The sequence below is a fragment of the Rutidosis leptorrhynchoides genome, chromosome 10, assembly GCF_046630445.1.
Source record: "Rutidosis leptorrhynchoides isolate AG116_Rl617_1_P2 chromosome 10, CSIRO_AGI_Rlap_v1, whole genome shotgun sequence".
Lineage (NCBI taxonomy): Eukaryota > Viridiplantae > Streptophyta > Magnoliopsida > Asterales > Asteraceae > Rutidosis > Rutidosis leptorrhynchoides.
Genome location: NC_092342.1, coordinates 206,330,707 through 206,351,062, shown reverse-complemented (window position 1 = coordinate 206,351,062; position 20,356 = coordinate 206,330,707). Strand labels below are relative to the sequence as shown.

The 20,356-nt window shown below is 31.8% G+C and overlaps 1 protein-coding gene across 1 annotated transcript; it reads left to right on the top strand.

Moving 5' to 3' along the window:
* The first annotated feature begins 12,709 nt into the window (after positions 1-12,709).
* On the top strand, positions 12,710-14,478 carry LOC139870769 (protein FAR1-RELATED SEQUENCE 5-like). Its single transcript, XM_071858545.1, has 5 exons — positions 12,710-12,978; positions 13,234-13,491; positions 13,782-13,899; positions 13,943-14,206; positions 14,401-14,478. Exons 1-5 carry the CDS (start codon positions 12,710-12,712, stop codon positions 14,476-14,478), a joined length of 987 nt encoding a protein of 328 aa, XP_071714646.1.
* The last annotated feature ends 5,878 nt before the right edge of the window (positions 14,479-20,356 follow it).

Here is a 20,356-nt window from a genome sequence, read left to right as displayed (position 1 = left end):
ATCTTTTCACTTGAATTCTGGTAATTTGACAAGTCAGATTGTGCTATTACCAGTTCTCTTTTAGAACGATAGTCATGTTCATTCGAAACTTCATACCTATGAATTCTGGACCATCATTCGTTTGATTTAAAGCCGGGAAGAGAAAATAAGAGCATGAAGCTCCGATATATAGGGGAAAATACAAAACCCAACAACAACACCAAAATTACAAACCGTGGATATTAATACGAATAGCAATATAAAGACACGGTATAATTAAGAATAGTATCACCCCAAGGTAATAGTAGAAGTACACAGATTTTTCTGGTAGAAGATTGAAAAGAAGGATGACATAAATGATAATTAGAAAAAATATCAAGGATTAGAATAGGATTAAGCATTTTCACAATCTTTTGAATGTATGAATTAAGAAAGAAAGTATAGGAATGGTGAGAATAATGGAACGGAAGAGCTTAATTTATAATAGAAATATCAGACAGAGTAATCAAAGGCAGATCACCGTATTTAATTAGAGAGATCCTAATTTCCTAAACTACCGAAGAATCAAATCTTTCAGATTTCGAAGATTTTCTTTAAATTTCTTAAATTCCAGAAATCCACCGTGACTACGTCAAAAGTTAAATCTCTATCTCAATCTTTTGTGACAGCTTCACTCGTACGCTTCACATAATTGAATTGCTTTATCTATATTAGTCAATAATGATAAAACTCTATTTATCAACTCATTTTCGTCATGAAAACATTTTTATTGTTAGCCATGACCACCTCACTCAAATTTTGGGATGAAATTTCTTTAACGGGTAGGTACTGTGACGACCCGAAAATTTTTGATCAAATTTAAAACTTAAATTCTTATATGATTTCGACATGATAAGCAAAGTCTGTAATGTTGAGTCTTAAAATCTTTGAACTATATCATATATCCATTTGACCTTCGACTGTTCTCAATGATTCACGAACAATTGTGTGTAAATAAAAATGTAATTTCACATGTATATATATATATATATATATATATATATATATATATATATATATATATATATATATATATATATATATATAAGTGTATATATAATATTTCAAATTAAAAAAGTACACTTTAATCATTTGAATTAAAAATTCAAAATAATACATAGAATAAATAAGTTATTATTAAAAAATGAAGTTATATATAAATATATAAATATATATATAATTTCTATATATCTTTAATATTATATTATATATATAATATATAAATAATAAAAAGTTATTATTATGATTCCATATATATATGAATAATTGTGATAATTACTTATATCGGAATAAATATCAATATTAATAAAATTATGATACACATATGAAAATTGTTATATACAGACTATTATAGTATTATTAGTATTAATACTAATTTAGATATGTAATATATAAATACGAAATTTTATTGTTATAGTATTGATATTACAAATATGATTATTATCATTAGAATTGTTATAATCAGTATTATTATTATATCAGTATTATTATTAAGATTATTAATTATATTAGTATATAATCTATTATATTTAGTAATGATATTATTATTATTATTTTATTATTATCAATTATTATTATTGATATTAGTATTCTTATTAAGATAAATGTTAATAACATTATTATCATTAAATACATTGATAATTATTAATATTAATTAGATTTAAAATATATAACTACAGATATATATATATATATATATATATATATATATATATATATATATATATATATATATATATATATATATATATATATATATATATATATATATTAATACATATACATATATAAAAGTACAGATTTATAAATAAACAGATATAGATATATATAAAGATATATATACGAATATATACATTCAAGTGGTTAAATGGGTACGTAATCAGATTCCTTTCACCATCTTTTTGTGATCAATTGGTCCTACTACAGCTAATCTCGTACGAATCAGATTCCAAACACTAGGAATGATCCAAAATTCTGTTAATAATTGTTATCACCTTTTATCTTTTATATTTTTTTTAAATGGCTGTACGAATGATTTACTTACCGATCTCATTATGCTACAAAACAAAGGTAATTGAAATTGTGATGCTGTAATAATCTTTCCATATCACCTTATGTACATCCATCACTACAATTAAGAATGAAAAACAGAAAAAAATATAAAGAAAAAGCTTTCGCAACCTCTGTTCTTACACTTTTTACTCAAAACGCGATTTCAAATTAAATTTCAAAAAGTGTTAATGCAGATTTGTTAGGATTCTCACACTCAATCTTTCTGCAAAGTTTCATCCCTCAATTCTTTATATCAAGCTACAATTTTAGAGTCAAAGTTTAATTGTAAAAAGTCAAACATATGAACAGAGATTAAATTCGAGTTCATGTTTGTGTTTTAAGTTCAATTGATGATTCTAATAGTTTCTATGAACGATTTACCAACTATTTCATGTTATAACCATAGCCTAAAACATTCGTAATTGCATAATCAAATTATTTTTTTCTTTTTCCAAAAAGGACGGACAGCAGCAATTGTTTTTATATTTTTATTTTTTTTCTTTTTTTGTTGAGTCTAGTAATTCAAAAGTTCAAATCGTTTTCTGTTTCAATTAAAGAACCAAATTGTTTGTTTTGATTAAATAGTTTTTGGTTGATTGAAATCTGATGAAGAAGATGAAAATTGAATGAAAATAAATACGGGTCATATATAATTAAAAGGAGATTTAAATCAGAATAATAGACTTGGCAGAATGGTTATCGGAGTGTGCGGGTTAACGAGAGGTCGAGGGTTCGAGCCGGCATGGGCGAATTTTTTGGAAAATCCTTCATTTGAGGTAGTCTTTATGTATTATTATTATTATTATTATTATTATTATTATTATTATTATTATTATTATTATTATTATTATTATTATTATTATTATTATTATTATTATTATTATTATTATTATTATTATTATTACTACTACTTATTATCATTATTATTATCATTATTATCATTATTATTATTATTATTATTATTATTATTATTATTATTATTATTATTATTATTATTATTATTATTATTATTATTATTATTATTATTATTATTATTATTATTATTATTATTATTATTATTATTATTATTATTGTTATGATTGTTATTGTTATTGTTATTAAAATTAGTATTATAATTATTATTGTTATTAATATTACTAATATAAGTAGTGATTAACAAATTATTATCATTATTAGGTATTGGTAATATTACGATTATTAATATTATCATTTGTAATGAGACTGCTATTATCATTATTATAAATAGCATAAGTATTATTACTACTAATATTGTTATTATTATCATTATTAAAATCATTATCATTATTAATATTTTTATTAGAAGTGTCATTATAACTAAAAAAAAAAAACTTCAAAGTTATCATTTTATTAAAACTATCACTTTTTATCATTATTAATGTATAATATCAATTTTTTTCTAGTATTATCATTAATATAATTATTGACATATATACATTTACTAGTAATATTAAGTATTATAACTATTATCATTTTACCAATATTAATATAAATTTAGTATTATTATCATTAGTAATATCATTATTTTTATTAACATTATTAATATCGCTTTTACCATTATTATTATAAGAAATCATCATTATTACTAAAATTAATATTATCATAATTAACATTTTCACAAACAAATGAGTTTCATATAAGGATATATTTAATATACCTAAATTAACTATATTAATATCTTCAAAATATATGAAATGAATATATTTAAACAAATAATGATACCTATAAATTTTTAATATTAAAATGATATCACTAAATAATATATATATTTGTTCGATTACAATTATACATATTAATTTATATACAAATGATATAGGTTCGTGAATCCGAGGCCAACCCTGCATTGTTCAGTATCGTCGTATAAATATTTTACTACAAAATATTGTAGAGTGAGTTTCATTACTCCCTTTTATATATATTTTTGGGACTGAGAATACATGCGCTTCTTTTATAAATGTTTTACGAAATAGACACAAGTAATCGAAAACTACATTATATGGTTGGATTATTAAACCGAATATTGCCCCTTCAAGTCTGGTAACCTAAGAATTAGGGAAATGGCCCCTAATTGACGCGAATCCTAAAGGTAGATCTATCGAGCCCAACGAGCCCCATCCAGGGTATGGATGCTTTAGTACTTTGAGGTATTATTTAGTATATTAGCTGCGCGCTGTATACTGGGGATATTCTATATGCATCTTGTTAAGGTCGGTTACCAGGTGTTCAATCCATATGAACGATTTTTATCTCTATGCAGTTTGCGAAATACCTGATATGAGATGTATATTTATGGAAAAATTGAAATCTTGTGGTCTATTAAAATAATGGAAATGATTGTTATGATAAACTAATAAACTCACCAACCTTTTGGTTGACACTTGAAAGCATGTTTATTCTCAGGTATGAAAGAAATCTTCCTCTGTGCATTTGATCATTTTAAAGATATTACTTGGAGTCATTCATGACATATTTCAAAAGATGTTGCATTCGAGTCATTGAGTTCATCAAGATTATTATTAAGTCAATTATAGTTGGACATATTATGAAATGGTATGCATGCCGTCAACTTTTGATGCAATGAAAGTTTGTCTTTTAAAAAAAAACGAATGCAATGTTTGTAAAATGTATCATATAGAGGTCAAGTACCTCGCGATGTAATCAAATGTAATGTATTCGTCCAGATGGATTAGGACGAGTTTTTACAATAAATAATATCATCCACGTATATCTATACCAGCAAGAGATCACCACCTATCTCCTTTGAGAATAGAGTGGTATCAATTATTCCAACTTTAAAACCTATACCAGTGAGATACACATGAAGTGTCTCATACCATGCTCTTGGTGCCTGTTTTAGGCCATAAAGAGCTTTGTCTAACTTGTAGACATGGTCTGGATATTTACTGTTTTCAAAACTATGAGGCTGTTTGACATAGACTTCTTCTTGCAGCTTCCCATTTAGAAATGCAGAATTAACATCCATCTGGAATACCCTAAAGTTCATCTTAGCAGCATATGCCAAGAACAATCTAATAGCTTAAATCCTAGCCACTGGTGCATATGTCTCTCCATAATTTAATTCTTCTTCCTGTTTGAAACCCTGAACTACCAATCAAGCTTTGTTTCTGATCACAATCCCATCTTCATCCATCTTATTCTTGAAAACCCACTTGGTACCAATGATCTTCTTTATTTCATCATCATGTTTAGGTACCAATGTCTAAACCTTATTCCTATCAAACTAGGAGATCTTTTCTTGCATAGCTCCTGCCCAGCTAGGATCTTTGATTGCTTCTTCTGGACATGTAGGCTCAATGGTAGATACAAAGTTTACATGCATACAAAAGTTGTTGGTTGCATGTCTCCTTGTTTTAACATCACTAGCCAGATTACTAATAACCTGTTCAATGGATGCTCCTTTGTCCATCTAGTGTTATGAACAGGTGAGCTTGTTGTGGAACACACAACATCTTGATCATCAGTTGGTTCAGTAGTATAAGCAGCAACAGGAGATAGCTGTTCATTGTCAGTGGAATCAGTACCAACTTGTGATCTTTTAGAACCAGTAGACCTATGCTCAATTTGTAGAACTTCAGTAGAGCTAGTAGGTCCACTAGGTTTAGACACAGATGAAACAGAGTGTTTCATCTCATCATCAGAGAACCCATCAACATAGATTGGTGAGAGATTTGCTGCTGGTTCTTCTTCATCATCTAGAGCTTGTTGAGTAGGTTCTTCAAACAGTAACCCCTCATTTTCTTGACTAGAAGATGAAATAGGGGCAGTTTCATCAAATGTAACATTAATGGATTCTTCAAAACAACCCCTTATTTTATTGTAGATCCTATATGCCTTTGACATGTTGGAATATCCAAGAAATATTCCTTCATTAGCCTTAGCATCAAATTTGCCCAGCTGATCCCTATTGTTTAGAATGTAACAGTGAGTGTCAAATACATGAAGAAATGATATTGAGGGTCTTCTGTCTTTAAGAACTTCATAAGCAGTTTTCTGATGTCTTTTCACAATTAAAGATCTATTCTGGGTAAAACAAGCAGTATTCACAGCTTCTGCCCAATATGAATTTTTCAGCCCAGACTCAGCCAACATAGATCTTGCTGCTTCAATGAGAGTTCTTTTTCTTCTTTCTACAACACCATTTTTTTGGTGTTCTCACAGCAGAAAAGTTTTGTGAAATACCTTTATCAGCACAAAATTCTTCCAATGTAGCATTTCTGAATTCTGTACCATGATCACTTCTTAGCTGCTTCACTAGTTGCACATTCAATAGTTCCATTCTTTTGACAAAACTAATAATTTCATCAGCAGCTTCACTCTTTTGCTTAAAAAAGAATACCCAAGTGTATCTGGAATATTCAGCAACAAACACCAGTGTATACTTCTTCCCACTATAGCTGGCTATATTAACGGGACCAAAGAGATCCATATGAAGTAAGTGAAATGGCTTTTCAACAGATGAAATCTGATTTGATTTGAATGAAGCATGGTGATGCTTTCCCTTTTCACAACCAGGACACAATCTGTCCTTCACATAAGACATACTGGGTAGCCCAGACACTAAACTTTTACTAGATAATTTGTGAATATCTTTAAAGTTGAGATGTGAGAGTCTTTTGTGCCATAACCACTTGAGGTTGTCTGCTGCCTTTGAATAAAAACAAGTATTAGTTGTTGTGACTGCTGTGTTCATGTCAATTTGATACATGTTCTCATGTCTTTTTGCTGTCAGCAGAGGCTTCCATGTCTTATAAAAAATAGTGTCAATTTTCCTTCTGAATTGGACTATCTTATTTTTGCTTGTCAGTTGGCTTATGCTGAGTAAATTATGTTTAAGCCCAATGACATATGTCACATTCGAAAATGTAACATTCCCATTTGTTAAAGTACTAAAACCCTTTGTATAACCCAACGAATTATCTCCATATGAAACAACTGGACCATCCTTTTCTTGATAGTCCATTAGCAGGGACTTACATTCGGTCATATGTCTCGAACAACCACTATCGAGATACCAGATTTGCTTGCTTTGAATGCCCTACATAGTGTCTAAGATATTAGTTCTTTTTGGGAACCCAACGAAGGATGGGTTTTGGAAGAGTCATCTTCGATGCTTTCTTCCTTGCTGCTTGGTTGGTTTGAGGGGTAGAAGTATTGGGGTTCATAACATGGGTACATTGATGGGACAAGTGAGCTTTGCTGCCACATTTGTAGCACTTTCTAACTTTTGGTCTCGGTAGCTGGTTTGCAGTAGATGTACTTAGTGACTGGTTCTGCTGCTGACTTTGAGTAATAGCCAGTAGCAGCTGGTCGAGCTTGACAGTCAGTATCTCGGCAATAGTTGTCTCAGTATTTGACTCTACTGTTTTAGCTTTTCCCTTATGGGCAGCTTTTGGCTTGGAACCAGTACCATTCGCGTGGTTTGCTGCTTTGCCTTTCGATTGTGACTTGCCAGTGTGGGAAGATACTGGTTTGTATGCTGCTACTGGTTTACCAGTTGAAATCACTTTGGACTTACCAGTATTAGGATTTACTGGTTCGTCTGAAGTTACTGGTTGACCAGCAGAAATAGCAGCAGTAGGTTTAGCATTCAGGCAACTAGAAGACTTAACTGATTTTAAATTTCCTTTGTTATTCTTAGTTATTTCCTTCTTGATTTGTCTTTCTTTGGGAGTCATATAGTAAATGCTTGAGGGACCAGTAGTTTCATCAGTTGAAGTATTGGTTTCCTTAGCTTTTACTTCACTCTTCAAGATTTCTTTCATGGACGGTGGTGGGGTCACTGTAGGTCTGACAAACTTATTTGTTAAGACCTTTTTACCCTTGACTATCTTGACAAAAGTATTTGGCAAGACAGCTTCAGGATCAGTTTCAAGAGTAGGGTCCATAAAAGCAACTTCTGCAAGAGCAGCAGCAACAACATAGTCACCAACAAAGAAGGCTTTAACTTGGACAGGCACCTGCTCATTTACACACTTGGCTGTGCGTTGAGTAGATGTACACCATGAAGCAACAACCTTTTTAAGGTCTTTTAGCTGGTTCTTGACATCTGCTGCCTCAACGTGAAGAGATTTTAAAGCAAAATTTTGTTTTTCAAGTTTTGAAATTACATCTTCCAAGATTTTAATTTCATCAATTTTGCTAAGTTTTTCATTTAAAGCTTTGGTATCATTTTTTAAAACTTCTTCATGTTTACTGCCTCTACATAAATCAACTCTTAGGTAGTCGAACATTTCATCTTTTTCATCATCAGTATAAGTTCGAAAATTATCAACCTTATATAGCATTTCAGATTTCCATTGAGGTGAATCCTTTTTCAAGTCAGCTTCCCTCATATCAGCCATAAATGTACTACCATTTTCATCCTCAGTAGACTCCTCGACCTCCTTGGCCATCAAACACAGCTTTTTACCAGAAGCATAACCAGCACCATCATCATCATCATCATCATCAGTATCACTATTCGAGGATGAAGATGAGCTGGTTTCATCCCAGTCGTGATGCTCAACAACTAGTACCTTTTCTGGCTTCTTTCTGCTTTTATCAGCCTTTGAACTTTTCTTCATCTGAGCCTTCATAGCTTTGTACTTGTTTTTGTACTTATTAGTTTTTGAGAAGGACTTAGCATGTGATGTTGAAGGTTTCCTGGACATACATTCAGCAGCAAAATGTCTAACCTTCCCACAATTGTAACACTCAGATTTAGGTCCGTTGACTGATTTGCTGCCATACCTTGCACTAGGTTTCTTACTCCCTTTGTATGACTTGCTGGTTCTATTACGATTGAACCTTTTGAACTGCCTAGCCAGCAAAGCCATACTTTTAGCAAACCCTTCCACATCATCTTCATCATCACTGCTTTCCTCAGACCCAATACCACTATCCACATCATCTTCAGCTGACTCTTCTTCTGCCATCAACTTTTGAACCAGTAAAGCTTTTTGAGCTTTCTTTTTATTAGCAGCAATAAGAGCTGTATCATCTGTCTTAGAAGATTTTGAAGTGGTGGGGGCAGACTTAAATTTTTCTTTCAAATTTAGTTCAAGTTTAGCTTCTGCCTTCTCATGGTTCCAAAGTGTACCATATAGAGAAGACATGTAAAGTTCTTTAAATTCTGGGTGGTTCTTAAGGGGTCAGTAACAGGTTTTCATTTAGCAGGCAGTGAGTCAATAAATTTGTTTACTTGTTCAAAATCAGTATATGTGATTTTCAAAGTAAGCAGGTCAGCCACTAAGGAGTTAAACCTAATGAAGGCTTGCCTAAGGGTCTCACTCTTATAGGCAAAGAACATTTCAGACTCTCTTTTCAAAGCAATAATCTTATTTTGCCTAACCTCATCCATGCCTTCATAAGTAATATCAAGATAGTCTATCATAAGCTTAACATTATGCTTTCCCTTAATAAGTTTGAACAAATGATTAGGTAAAGTTATAGCTAACATGGTTATGATCTTAGAGTTAATTCCAACACGACGTTTATCCTCAACATTCCATTTTGCTGGAGTGAGAATAACCTCTCTGCCAGGATTGGCAGGAGTGTCAGCTGTAGCTGAAACACTATCAATAGTCTCTGTGGGGACAAATGGACCATCTGTGGCAATGTCAGGCATGAGTGGGTCAATAGACTCAAGGTGAAGCATGAACCATGCTTTTCAAGTTTCATACTCATCTTCATCAAATTTGGGTGGTTTATTGGATGAACCATTTTCAAGGTAAGCTATATTTGAGTATGCAGCCATGTGAGAATTCAGATCCAAGATATTAAATTATCAAGACTGAAGCTCTGATATCGGTTGTTGGTCCTTTGATAAACAACAGGAGTATTGTATGGGGGGGGTGTGAATACAATTCTTCTTAATTAACTTAATCAGTTAAATGGTTTAGTATTCAAACACGTAAATTAAATAGAGTCAAAGCTAATTTTTCAACGGTTTATTCTTTATTGATTGAATCACAAAGAATTACAATTATCCTTGGCGGAATGATAGTTGGTTGATACAGATTTACCTAAGTGATAGCTATTGAGGATATTCTAAAGCTATTACAAGTTTTGACTCTAAATAAATAAACCCACCCCACTAGTTGTTACAATAGTGGATACATCAATTTATAGTAGTCCTATTAATCGTATAATTGTTCCATTGTCCACTGGTACATAGGATGTCTGTACTTGTGGGGACAATTGTGTCAGAGAGCATGCTCTCCTCTTTCCTCTTTCGTAGCTATTTGCAGGAACACCTCAATTTGGTTTATCACCACTATTTGATCAAACAAATAAAATGTTGTGTTCCCTAGGCGTTGACAAAGAATAACACATGTCTGCACATGCGTTAAACTTCTGCATTCCCACATGGTCTTGTAAGGTCACTTGTCTGCCATGCGTGTCATTTTCTGTTCAACTTTGTCTTTGACTTCTGTTGAATAGTACAATTGATGTAGACCACTCGGGAAACTACAATGCTTGTAATGGAGCATAGCTGTCTTGTGTAGTAAGCTGCATTCTGGCTATGCTGGTTCTTCATTGCTGAGTCACTTGATATTCTTAAATTCCTGGGTATACATCCTGTGCTAATTGAAGAATACTGTCTACCTTGTGCTGATAGACTAGGCAACATACTAGACACTCAACACAACAGTATTTTCTGTCTATACATAAACAAACTTGGGCTGGCTGCACATTACATTTTTAGTGCAAATAAATTTCTATTTTGTCATAATTAAATCCTTAATTATATTGGAGACTCAACAAATTCAAATCCAAGTAAACCACCAACATTATAACATATGTAATATGATTAAATCTCAAACAAAATTTAATGTAGCTAATTTATTTATAATAATAATAATTATAAATGATACGAGTAGACTATATTATAATAGTAGTGGATTGTTTAAGTATAGTCGGCAAGTGTGTCTGAATTTGGCTTTTATATAAAGACGAACCATTATTATGAGATCTCACTTAATGATCGAGTGAATTTGGCTTTTATCTATGTTATATTCATAATCATTATTACTTATAGTAATTATTTGAAACCTATCAAAAAAGATAAGAATCAAAAATATATTTTGTTAAATACTGGAGTATATCTTATATTTTTATGAGTTGTAATCTGAAGAAAACAGATAAAAGGTTGAGATCCAAGGAGCGCTTCTCAGCCCTTGGATCATTTTCAATCGATGAACCAGATTCAACTAAGAAATAACACTTGGACATACAGATAAAAACTTAAATTCTATAACGACGATGGCGATATAACCCTAAACCCTATGCAATTCAATCCAATTGCTTCTGAACTTCCGGCGAACATCATTCACGTAATCTTCTGACTTCTGGCGAACTTCATTCACTCCGATAGTCATTAATCACAATGCCATATCACCGTATTTGGTTACTTAGGCGAATTGCTTGATCGTTTCACTACTGCGAATAAAATTGTTCAATCAATTAATCAATGGAAGCAGAATATGAAGCAAGGGAGCCAGAAAATGAACCAATTGAACTAGAATACGAGATGAGTGATGAAGAAATTATAGATAACACTACATGTAAGTTTTTTGTTTCGTATTGGTTCACATGTGATTGCGTTTTTATGATAATACATTACTGTGAATTAAAATTGATTAGTTTATGTTAATACTTGTGATTATACGTATGATGAAATCAAACAGATTGCAAATTTTTTCGTATTGGATCACATGTGATTGCGTATTATGATGATACATTACTGTGATTTAATACCTGTGATTATACTGTGATTGTATTTATTCAATCACATGTGATTGTCTTTATTTAATCACATGTGATTTTGTTTTATGATAATACTATATGTGATATGTATATCTGTGTCTCTTATCATGCACTTGTTTCTTGTTAAAAATCACTTGTGATTGTTAAAGTCATTTATCATATGAATGAGTGAATAACAGTTAAATCACATGTGATTGTCTTTATTAGATATGAATGAGTGAAAGTAACATATTAGTCAGCGATCATGTGTTAGTTGTTTAAGTTATATTTAGTGAACATTTAAATCACATGTGATTGTCTATTTTTTTGGACAACTTTAGATACACCAAAAGTAGCTACAAAGCATAAAATCGAAACACCGGGTGGTTCATTGTATTATGCACCAATCGTTGATGAAAGTTTACTACCAGTTGTTGGAAAAAATTATGAAACACTTGAACAGTGTGAAGAAATGTATAGGTTATACGCGTTTAATGCATGTTTTGACATAAGAAAGTTGACTCAAAAGACTTCAAAATCTGGGTTAGTAAAGAAGAAATATTACTTGTGCAATAGGGGTGGCATACCAATGCAAGTGAACTTTGAAACATTGCAATGTGATAAAAAGCCAATTAGGAAAAACAACATGGAATGCACCGGATGTAGGGCTAGAGTTAAATTTGACTGGGTGTATGGAACTAATACGTTTATACTGTTTGAATTTCAAAAACAACATAATCATGAGTTGCTACCCCTAGAGTAACGAAATTTAAGTAAAGCGGAAAAACAGATGAAGTATGCATAGCAGTTGTTTGTATACCATTCGTCAGTGTCAAATATTGGTCCAACAAAAGCATACGAAGTTTATAGCAACATGATAGGGTCTGAGAAAAATGTGCATGGGACTGTAACAGATTTCAGAAACTGGAAACGAGATTTGAATGTTTTTATTAATGCAAGTGATTCTCATATCCTCGTTAACAAAATGGAAGAATGGAAGAAATATGTTCCTGGTTTTTCATTTGAGTACAAGCTTGAAAAAAGTCAACTACATTCCATTTTCTGGGCCGATGAAGTTGCAAAATGCAACTACAAGGAGCTTAGTGACATAATCTCATTTGATGGAACGTACAGAACGAACATGTATGTTTTCTGGCTCACTAGAGTTTCTAATCACATGTTTTCTGGCTCATTTGCGTTTCTAATCACTTGTGATTGACATGTTTTCTGGATCATTAAAGTTTACAATCACTTGTGATTGACATGTTTTCTTGGCTCATTATAGTTTTTGATCACATGTGATTGACATGTTTTTTGGCTCATTACAATTTCTAATCACATGTGATTGACATGTTATTTGGCTTATTTGAGTTTCTAACATTCTCTTTATATTGACAGGTACAACATGAAGTCTGTACCATTTACTGGCATAGATAACCACCGTAGGTGTGTCACTATTATTGCGGGATTGATCAGGGATGAAACAGCCGAGAGTTACACATGGCTTCTTACATGTTTCATAAAGACATTCAGGAAAGAGCCAAACATGATAGTGACAGATCAGGACAAATCAATGGCGATTGCGATAAAAGAGGTTTTTAAGACAGCAAAACATAGACTAGCATGTGGCACATTATGCGAAAGGTGCCATCAAAGGTATGAATTTTGTTATCAAACAATAAATGTATTTAATCACATGTTATTGATATGTTTAATGATATATGATCTGCTTAATATGAATGATTAAAAAATGATATGTAATTACATATTCAAGAAGCAGTTCCTACTATTGAAGACGAAATAGAAAAAGACTTCAAGAATAGACTTAATAAGCTTGTTTGGAATATGTACATCGAATCAAATGTTTTTGAAGACAGATGGGAAAAGTTGATGCACGATTTCTCATTGAAAAATGATAGTTGGTTCAAACATATGTTTGATATCAGATCAACTTGGATACCAGCATATTTTATCGACACTGAAATGTTTGGTTTGATGCGAACTACTTCAAGATCAGAGAGTGAGAATGCTTTTTTCAAACTTTACAAGATCAGCAGCAAATCTGTTAACTTTTATGGACAGCTTTGAATATGCAATATTAAAACAGAGGTCAAAGCAAGAACCTTTGGATGCACAGACAATCAAGAAAAATCCAAAATTATTAACACAGCTGAAAATTGAAAAGCATGCATTAAAGGTTTACACACATGCTATTTTTGCAATCATTCAAAAAGAGATTTATAAAGCATTGTATAGCTGTTTATTGGATAAAATGGACAAGGAGGAAGAAACGGAAATCTATGTTGTTAAAGAGGAAAAAGAGAAGGCAAAAGAGGGTTCGAATGAAGAAAAACAGTTCTTCCATTACAAGGTAAAATTTATTTACATCTATGTTTATGTATATAATCACATGTGATTGTTGATTCAAAAATGTAGCAACTTATATCAGAACCTGTGAAAAACATTTACATGTCTGTTTATATATGTAATCACCTGTGATTGGCCAATCTCATCAAAAACTTTTTATTAATCACATGTGATTGATAATATAATTTTTTTTTGAAGGTACTTCATAACAGCAAAGACAGATCAATGGTATGTACATGTAGACACTATCTACGATATGGTCTTCTGTGTAGGTGATGTTATGCGAGGTGTATATGAAATAGCTTATATTTTACTAGGAAAAACTATTAAATACGATACAATTTTACACAAGATATTTATTTATTTATAGAATGGATATACTTAAACCTTGCTACAACACTTATAGGCAGTGTACCTAATCGTACAGTAGTGTAGTTTTTAGTAAGTCCGGTTCGTTCCACAGGGAATCTTTTAAACAAAGCTTAACGCTATATTAGTTTTAATTTATAAAAATACAAATATATATAATAATATTATTATTATAAAAGGGGGTTTTTACCGTTTAATGACCGGTTTGTCGATTTTAAAACTTTAGTCGCAGTTAAAACCTAATGTAAAATATTAAATAAATAAAAGACTTAATTTAAAGAGTAAAATAAAAAACGATAATGAAATTGCGATAAATAAAAGTGTGATGAAATAAACTTGCGATAATTAAAGAGTACGAAAATTAAAAATGCAATTAAATACAATGACAATAAATAAAAGTGTGAAAATTAGAAGTGCAATTAAATATGATGACAATAAATAAAAATGTGATAATTAGAAGTGCAATTAAATATGAAAATAAAAGAATTATGCTTATTTAAACTTCCGTAATCATGATGTTTGACGTGTTGATTCTAGTTTTATGCCCATGGATTAATTGTTCTTTGTCCTGAATTATTTAATATGTCCGTCTAGTTTTTGTCCATAACAGTCCATCAGTCATAAATATAAAGTGCGAGTATCCTCGTTAAATTATCCTTATACCCGAAGTCAAATATTCCAACTAATTGGGGACTTAAACTGTAACAAGGTTTTAATACTTTGTTTAATAATTACACCAGGTTATCGACTGCGTGTAACCCAAGGTTTTAATACTTTGTTATCAATTATGCCAAGTGTCCTTGTACATAATTTCACCCCTGTTTTAATAATTCTAGTGACTATTAATCCATTCTCGTGTCCGGTTAAATGAACGATTATTCGTACATATAAATATCCCGCCCATCGTGTCCGATCGAGTGTATATGGTTATTTATAGGTACGTCCAATTGTAAATCTTTATATTAAAATTAACAAACTATCATTTAGTTAAACAAATATAAAGCCCATTAATAGGCCTAATCTAATTTCCACAAGTGTCGTTCTTTTGTCCAAACCCCAATTATGGTACAAAGCCCAATTACCCAATTTTAGTATTTAGCTCAACATCATGATTACTTCGTTTTAAATAAGCATAATAATAATTTAGCTACGAGACATTAATGTAAAAAGGTTGAACATAACTTACAATGATTAAAAATAGCGTAGCGTTACACGGACAGAATTTCGACTTACACCCTTACAATATGCACTAAGATACCTTTATTATTAGAATTAAAATTAAAATTAAAATTATAATATATATATATATATATATATATATATATATATATATATATATATATATATATATATATATATATAATACGTTGATGAATGAAGAAGGAAAAAGATGTGTAAATTTCGGCCGAATGCTCGGCCTTTTATAGGCCCACGTAATACTATTTGACCTCCGCGAGTGCGGAGGTTTTTGCCTTTATAAGCTCCGCGAGTGCGGAGCTGTGGATTCCAGCTCACACAAGCTTGGCTCCTAGCTTGCCGACGGTTTAATAATATAATATAATATATATATTAATTTTAAGAATTAATTATATATTATATTATATTCATGTGCATAGTTGACTTGTAATTTTTAGTCCGTTGCGTCGAGCGTTGAGAGTTGACTCTGGTCCCGGTTCTGGATTTTCGAACGTCCTTTCGTATAATTTAATATCTTGTACTTTGCGTTTTACGGCTTGTACTCTTGTAATTTTGAGACGTTTCTCATCAATAATTGGAACCACTTTGATTGTACTTTGTACTTTGAGCTTTTTGGTCGTTTGCGTCTTCAATTCGTCGAATCTGTCTTTTGTCTTCACCTTTTATTATTTAAACAAATATTACTTGTAAATAGGACAACTGCAACTAAAAGCTTGTCTTTCTTAAGGGATAATGCGATGAAATATATGTTCGTTTTTAGGATTATCAAATATTCCCACACTTGAGTGTTGCTTGTCCTCAAGCAATATAGTCTGGAAATATACTAGAATCACTTCTTTATTATTCACACTTTGTACATCAGTGATTTCTATACGGCGGTATGAACAATGGTAGTAACGTTATGGTTTACAGTCCCACATGACTATAAAATTTAGATCCTTTAAGGAAATTGGATCTTTATGAAAACATTTGATCTTTTTGAAAATTCAATCTAGTTTTTACCCTAGATAAGTTTTCCGGAATAACCCTTCACCGGTGTTTGCAAATTCTTTTTGTGGGTTTGGTGGGTTTCAGATTTGAAAATTTTAGCTCAAAACTTGCAGTTTTGTGTTACCCACTTGCTAACATTGTATTGGGAAAGCAACACGTCCAGTTTACTTGCTCCGTATATTACCTTTCGGTAAACTACCGTCCGGTTGTAAAGGAAAGCGTTGAACAAGCAACTGTTAAGGCAATGTCCCCTGACATGCTTTTAATTATGGTCTATAACGTATCGGATGCAATTACTATCTTTTGTAGGAGCAATAGTAATGCTCACCCTTATAATTTTTCGGTCTGGCACAAGGTCCTGTCTTTAACCATGCTATGCAACCACCGTTCTTACGGTTGACACCCGATTTGGTTCAGGTGACCTAATAAATTCCAGGTGAATTCCTAGGATTTTACGTTCAATGGTAATGAACGCATTGAAAATGGGTTTTCAGAAAACAAATCGGTTTGTATTTTTGATCAAAATATTTTCTCGTTCAAGCGCGAGTTTAGATATCATTGAATTCCATGAGTTTGTAATTCTCAATCTTTAAGGTCAATCTCTAGGATTGAGTAATATCAGGCTTAAAAGCTGATTTTTGATCTTTAAAGAGATTATCCTTTCTGGGGATCTGATTCATTAGTCTTATCCAGCTAATTTGCAGGGCGTCCTCCCCATTTTACAAGACAGATCCTCTCATGGTTAGGATAAGTCTGACCACTCTGCGACCCTGTTTGATGCTGAGGTCCGTGGATTTCCTGCTGATTTTAGAGATGACTTTTCTAGATTTTTCGTCAACCTACAGCTGGTCTGGACGATAACTTCATGACCTAAATCAAGAAGCACGTTTCTTTTTCGAAAGTCTTTACTTCCTTTTAATGATGGAATTGATTCATCGTGTAGATCCATCTATTCTTTCAAATATATTACAGTAAATCGGGTAAAACTTTTTAGATTAGTCTAAAGCAAAAGTATCTTCAGTTATTTGTACAAAAATATGTGATATATGTTTTAAATAACTTTGGTAATTTTCCCACACTTGGCTTTTTATTTTCATTTTTATTGTCCTCTATTCCATTTTAAATGAATTCTAACATTTTGGTTTGTTTCTCAATTTATGTCCTTTCTGAGGTAACAATAATTTTGGTGTTAACACCTAGTTTTATCGTTCATAAATATGTATAAACATGATTTTGAGTTCATTTAATTGAAATTTTTGAAAATTTTTACTAGAAGTGGGTAGTCAGTATATAAGACTAGGACTGTTCTTTATTATCAGAGAGCACTAGATTCTAATACAACTACTACGTTACTAGTATTTTTAATGATAACCAAGTGTTTAAGTTAAAAAATTTTAAAATCCGAAAGAATTTAACCCCTTCCCACACTTAAGATCTTGCAATGCCCTCATTTGCAAGAAATCAGTAACAATTTAAATTATTGAGGGTGATTAGCGTAGAAAAATGATTAAATTTTACCAAAGTTTCCAAACATATTGGCGTTTGTTTACTGAATGATAAATGGTGCATATCATTTGTTCATTCCGTCTGTTGGTACATCACATTTGTTTTTCGTTTTGTCGTCAAAATTAATAGCTTTTGCTGAACTTAATGCCAGTCTTTGAAAATGCGCTGTTTTACCCTATTTTGTACATGAGATAATCTACAAACACATATATACATATTTTTGAAGTTGGATTTTCACACCACATTCAAAAATTATTAAAATCTAATAAAGTTAGAAAATTATAAAAGCTATTATAATAATAAAATAAGAAATAAGAAATAAGAAAATTAAGAATTAGTAAGATTACAATAAAATAAACAAAAATAGAAAATTACGGATGAGGAGGATGGTTCCAGTATGGGTCCCAAGCGTATCCATAGATTCTGTAAAATGCTTGGGCCGGGTCATATGTAGGATATGGTGGTCGGCTCTCTAAAGTCCAAGGAGCAAATTCGGGCATAACGGTAGGAATGTAGTCTCTACCTACGTGTGTACAATGACTTATGATTTGGCTTTGATGATACTGCCAATCTAGAAATGCTTTTTGTCTAGCCATTTCATACTCGTGTCGAGCCATAAAACTTTGCATTTCCGTCATTGGATTACCCCCTCCCGATTGACCTTGCTATTGATCTCTCTCAACCTGTGGATGCCTGCCATCATAACGTGCTGCCACGTTGTTTCGTTTCTTTAAGACCTTAGCACCATGATAAACACGCAAATCTATTCTATTGTGGGGTACTGGTTCTGCCATTAATAATCCCCCCCGACTTCTATCCACACCGAGATATTCAACAATTAAAGTAATAAATATACCACCTCCTATTATGCTACCACACCTCATACCCCTAACCATAGTCAATAAATAATAACCCACACAAAAAGGTATACTTACAGCGCTATGTGGGTCTCGAATACACATGTGGTAAAACAAATCCTGTTCATTTACCTTTTCCTTATTCTTACCTCGTTGTGTAATCGAATTGGCTAAAAACCTATGGATTACTCTTAATTCAGCTCTATCAATATCAAGATAAGAGTATAATCCCCCCTGGAATCGGCGATGGCTAGTCATCCTACTCCATACGTCATTTGTATCAAAATTCTCATCCACCCTCCTACCATAAACTATTAACCTCTGGCAATCATAAGATGCTAGCTCCTCGGGCGTATATATACCTAAAGCCCGAGCCATGTCTAGTAAGGACATATGGCGCATCTCCCCTCCTAATAAAAATCTAATAAAACTACGATCGGTTAAAGTATCTACCCGATCATTTATTTCAATAGTACACAATAACTCTATACACCATTCTCTATATACAAGTCTACGCATGTTGAATAAATGTACCCAATCACTAAAAGTAGAATTACCATACCTTTGAGTAAGTAATTCCCTGATTGGCTCGGTCAATTCCACTACCTCTAATGGTGCCCAATCTATAACTCTGGGTACCTCAACATTATTAGACTCAAGGTTGTGCAGGTTCTTTTGATATTTTGGATAGTCTATCCAATATCTATCAAATCTCAAATTCGGATGTAAATCTGCCTCATGAATGTTTGAATATGAAACAATTGGATGAGGCATATCTTGTCGGTATTGGTTATTAATTTTCTGCTGATTTGCATCTTCCGGAGGAGCATTGCGAGCCTGGGATGAAGATTCACCCCTTTCAGTCTGCAAAATAAACATAATTTTTGTGCATCCAAATATGCATTAGTTTTAGCAAAATCATAAATCTAAACAATTACAATGAATGTTTAATCCATATTAAACTCTATACACATTTTCAAAATATTAACAATTCTACACTTTTACAAATATACATATATGAAAATTTATACAAAGTTCCTTCGCATTTATCTTTTAAAACATGTCAAAAACAATCATTATAACAATTAAATAAGTTCCTCATGGCATTCATATCAATTAAATCAAGTTCATGCAATTTTGGTTCAAAAAGTCCACTTTAATCTTCATAAATCATGTTTAGGATCAAAGTTTTGATCATTTAGCAACCTAAACATGTTACACTACTCAATTTAGCA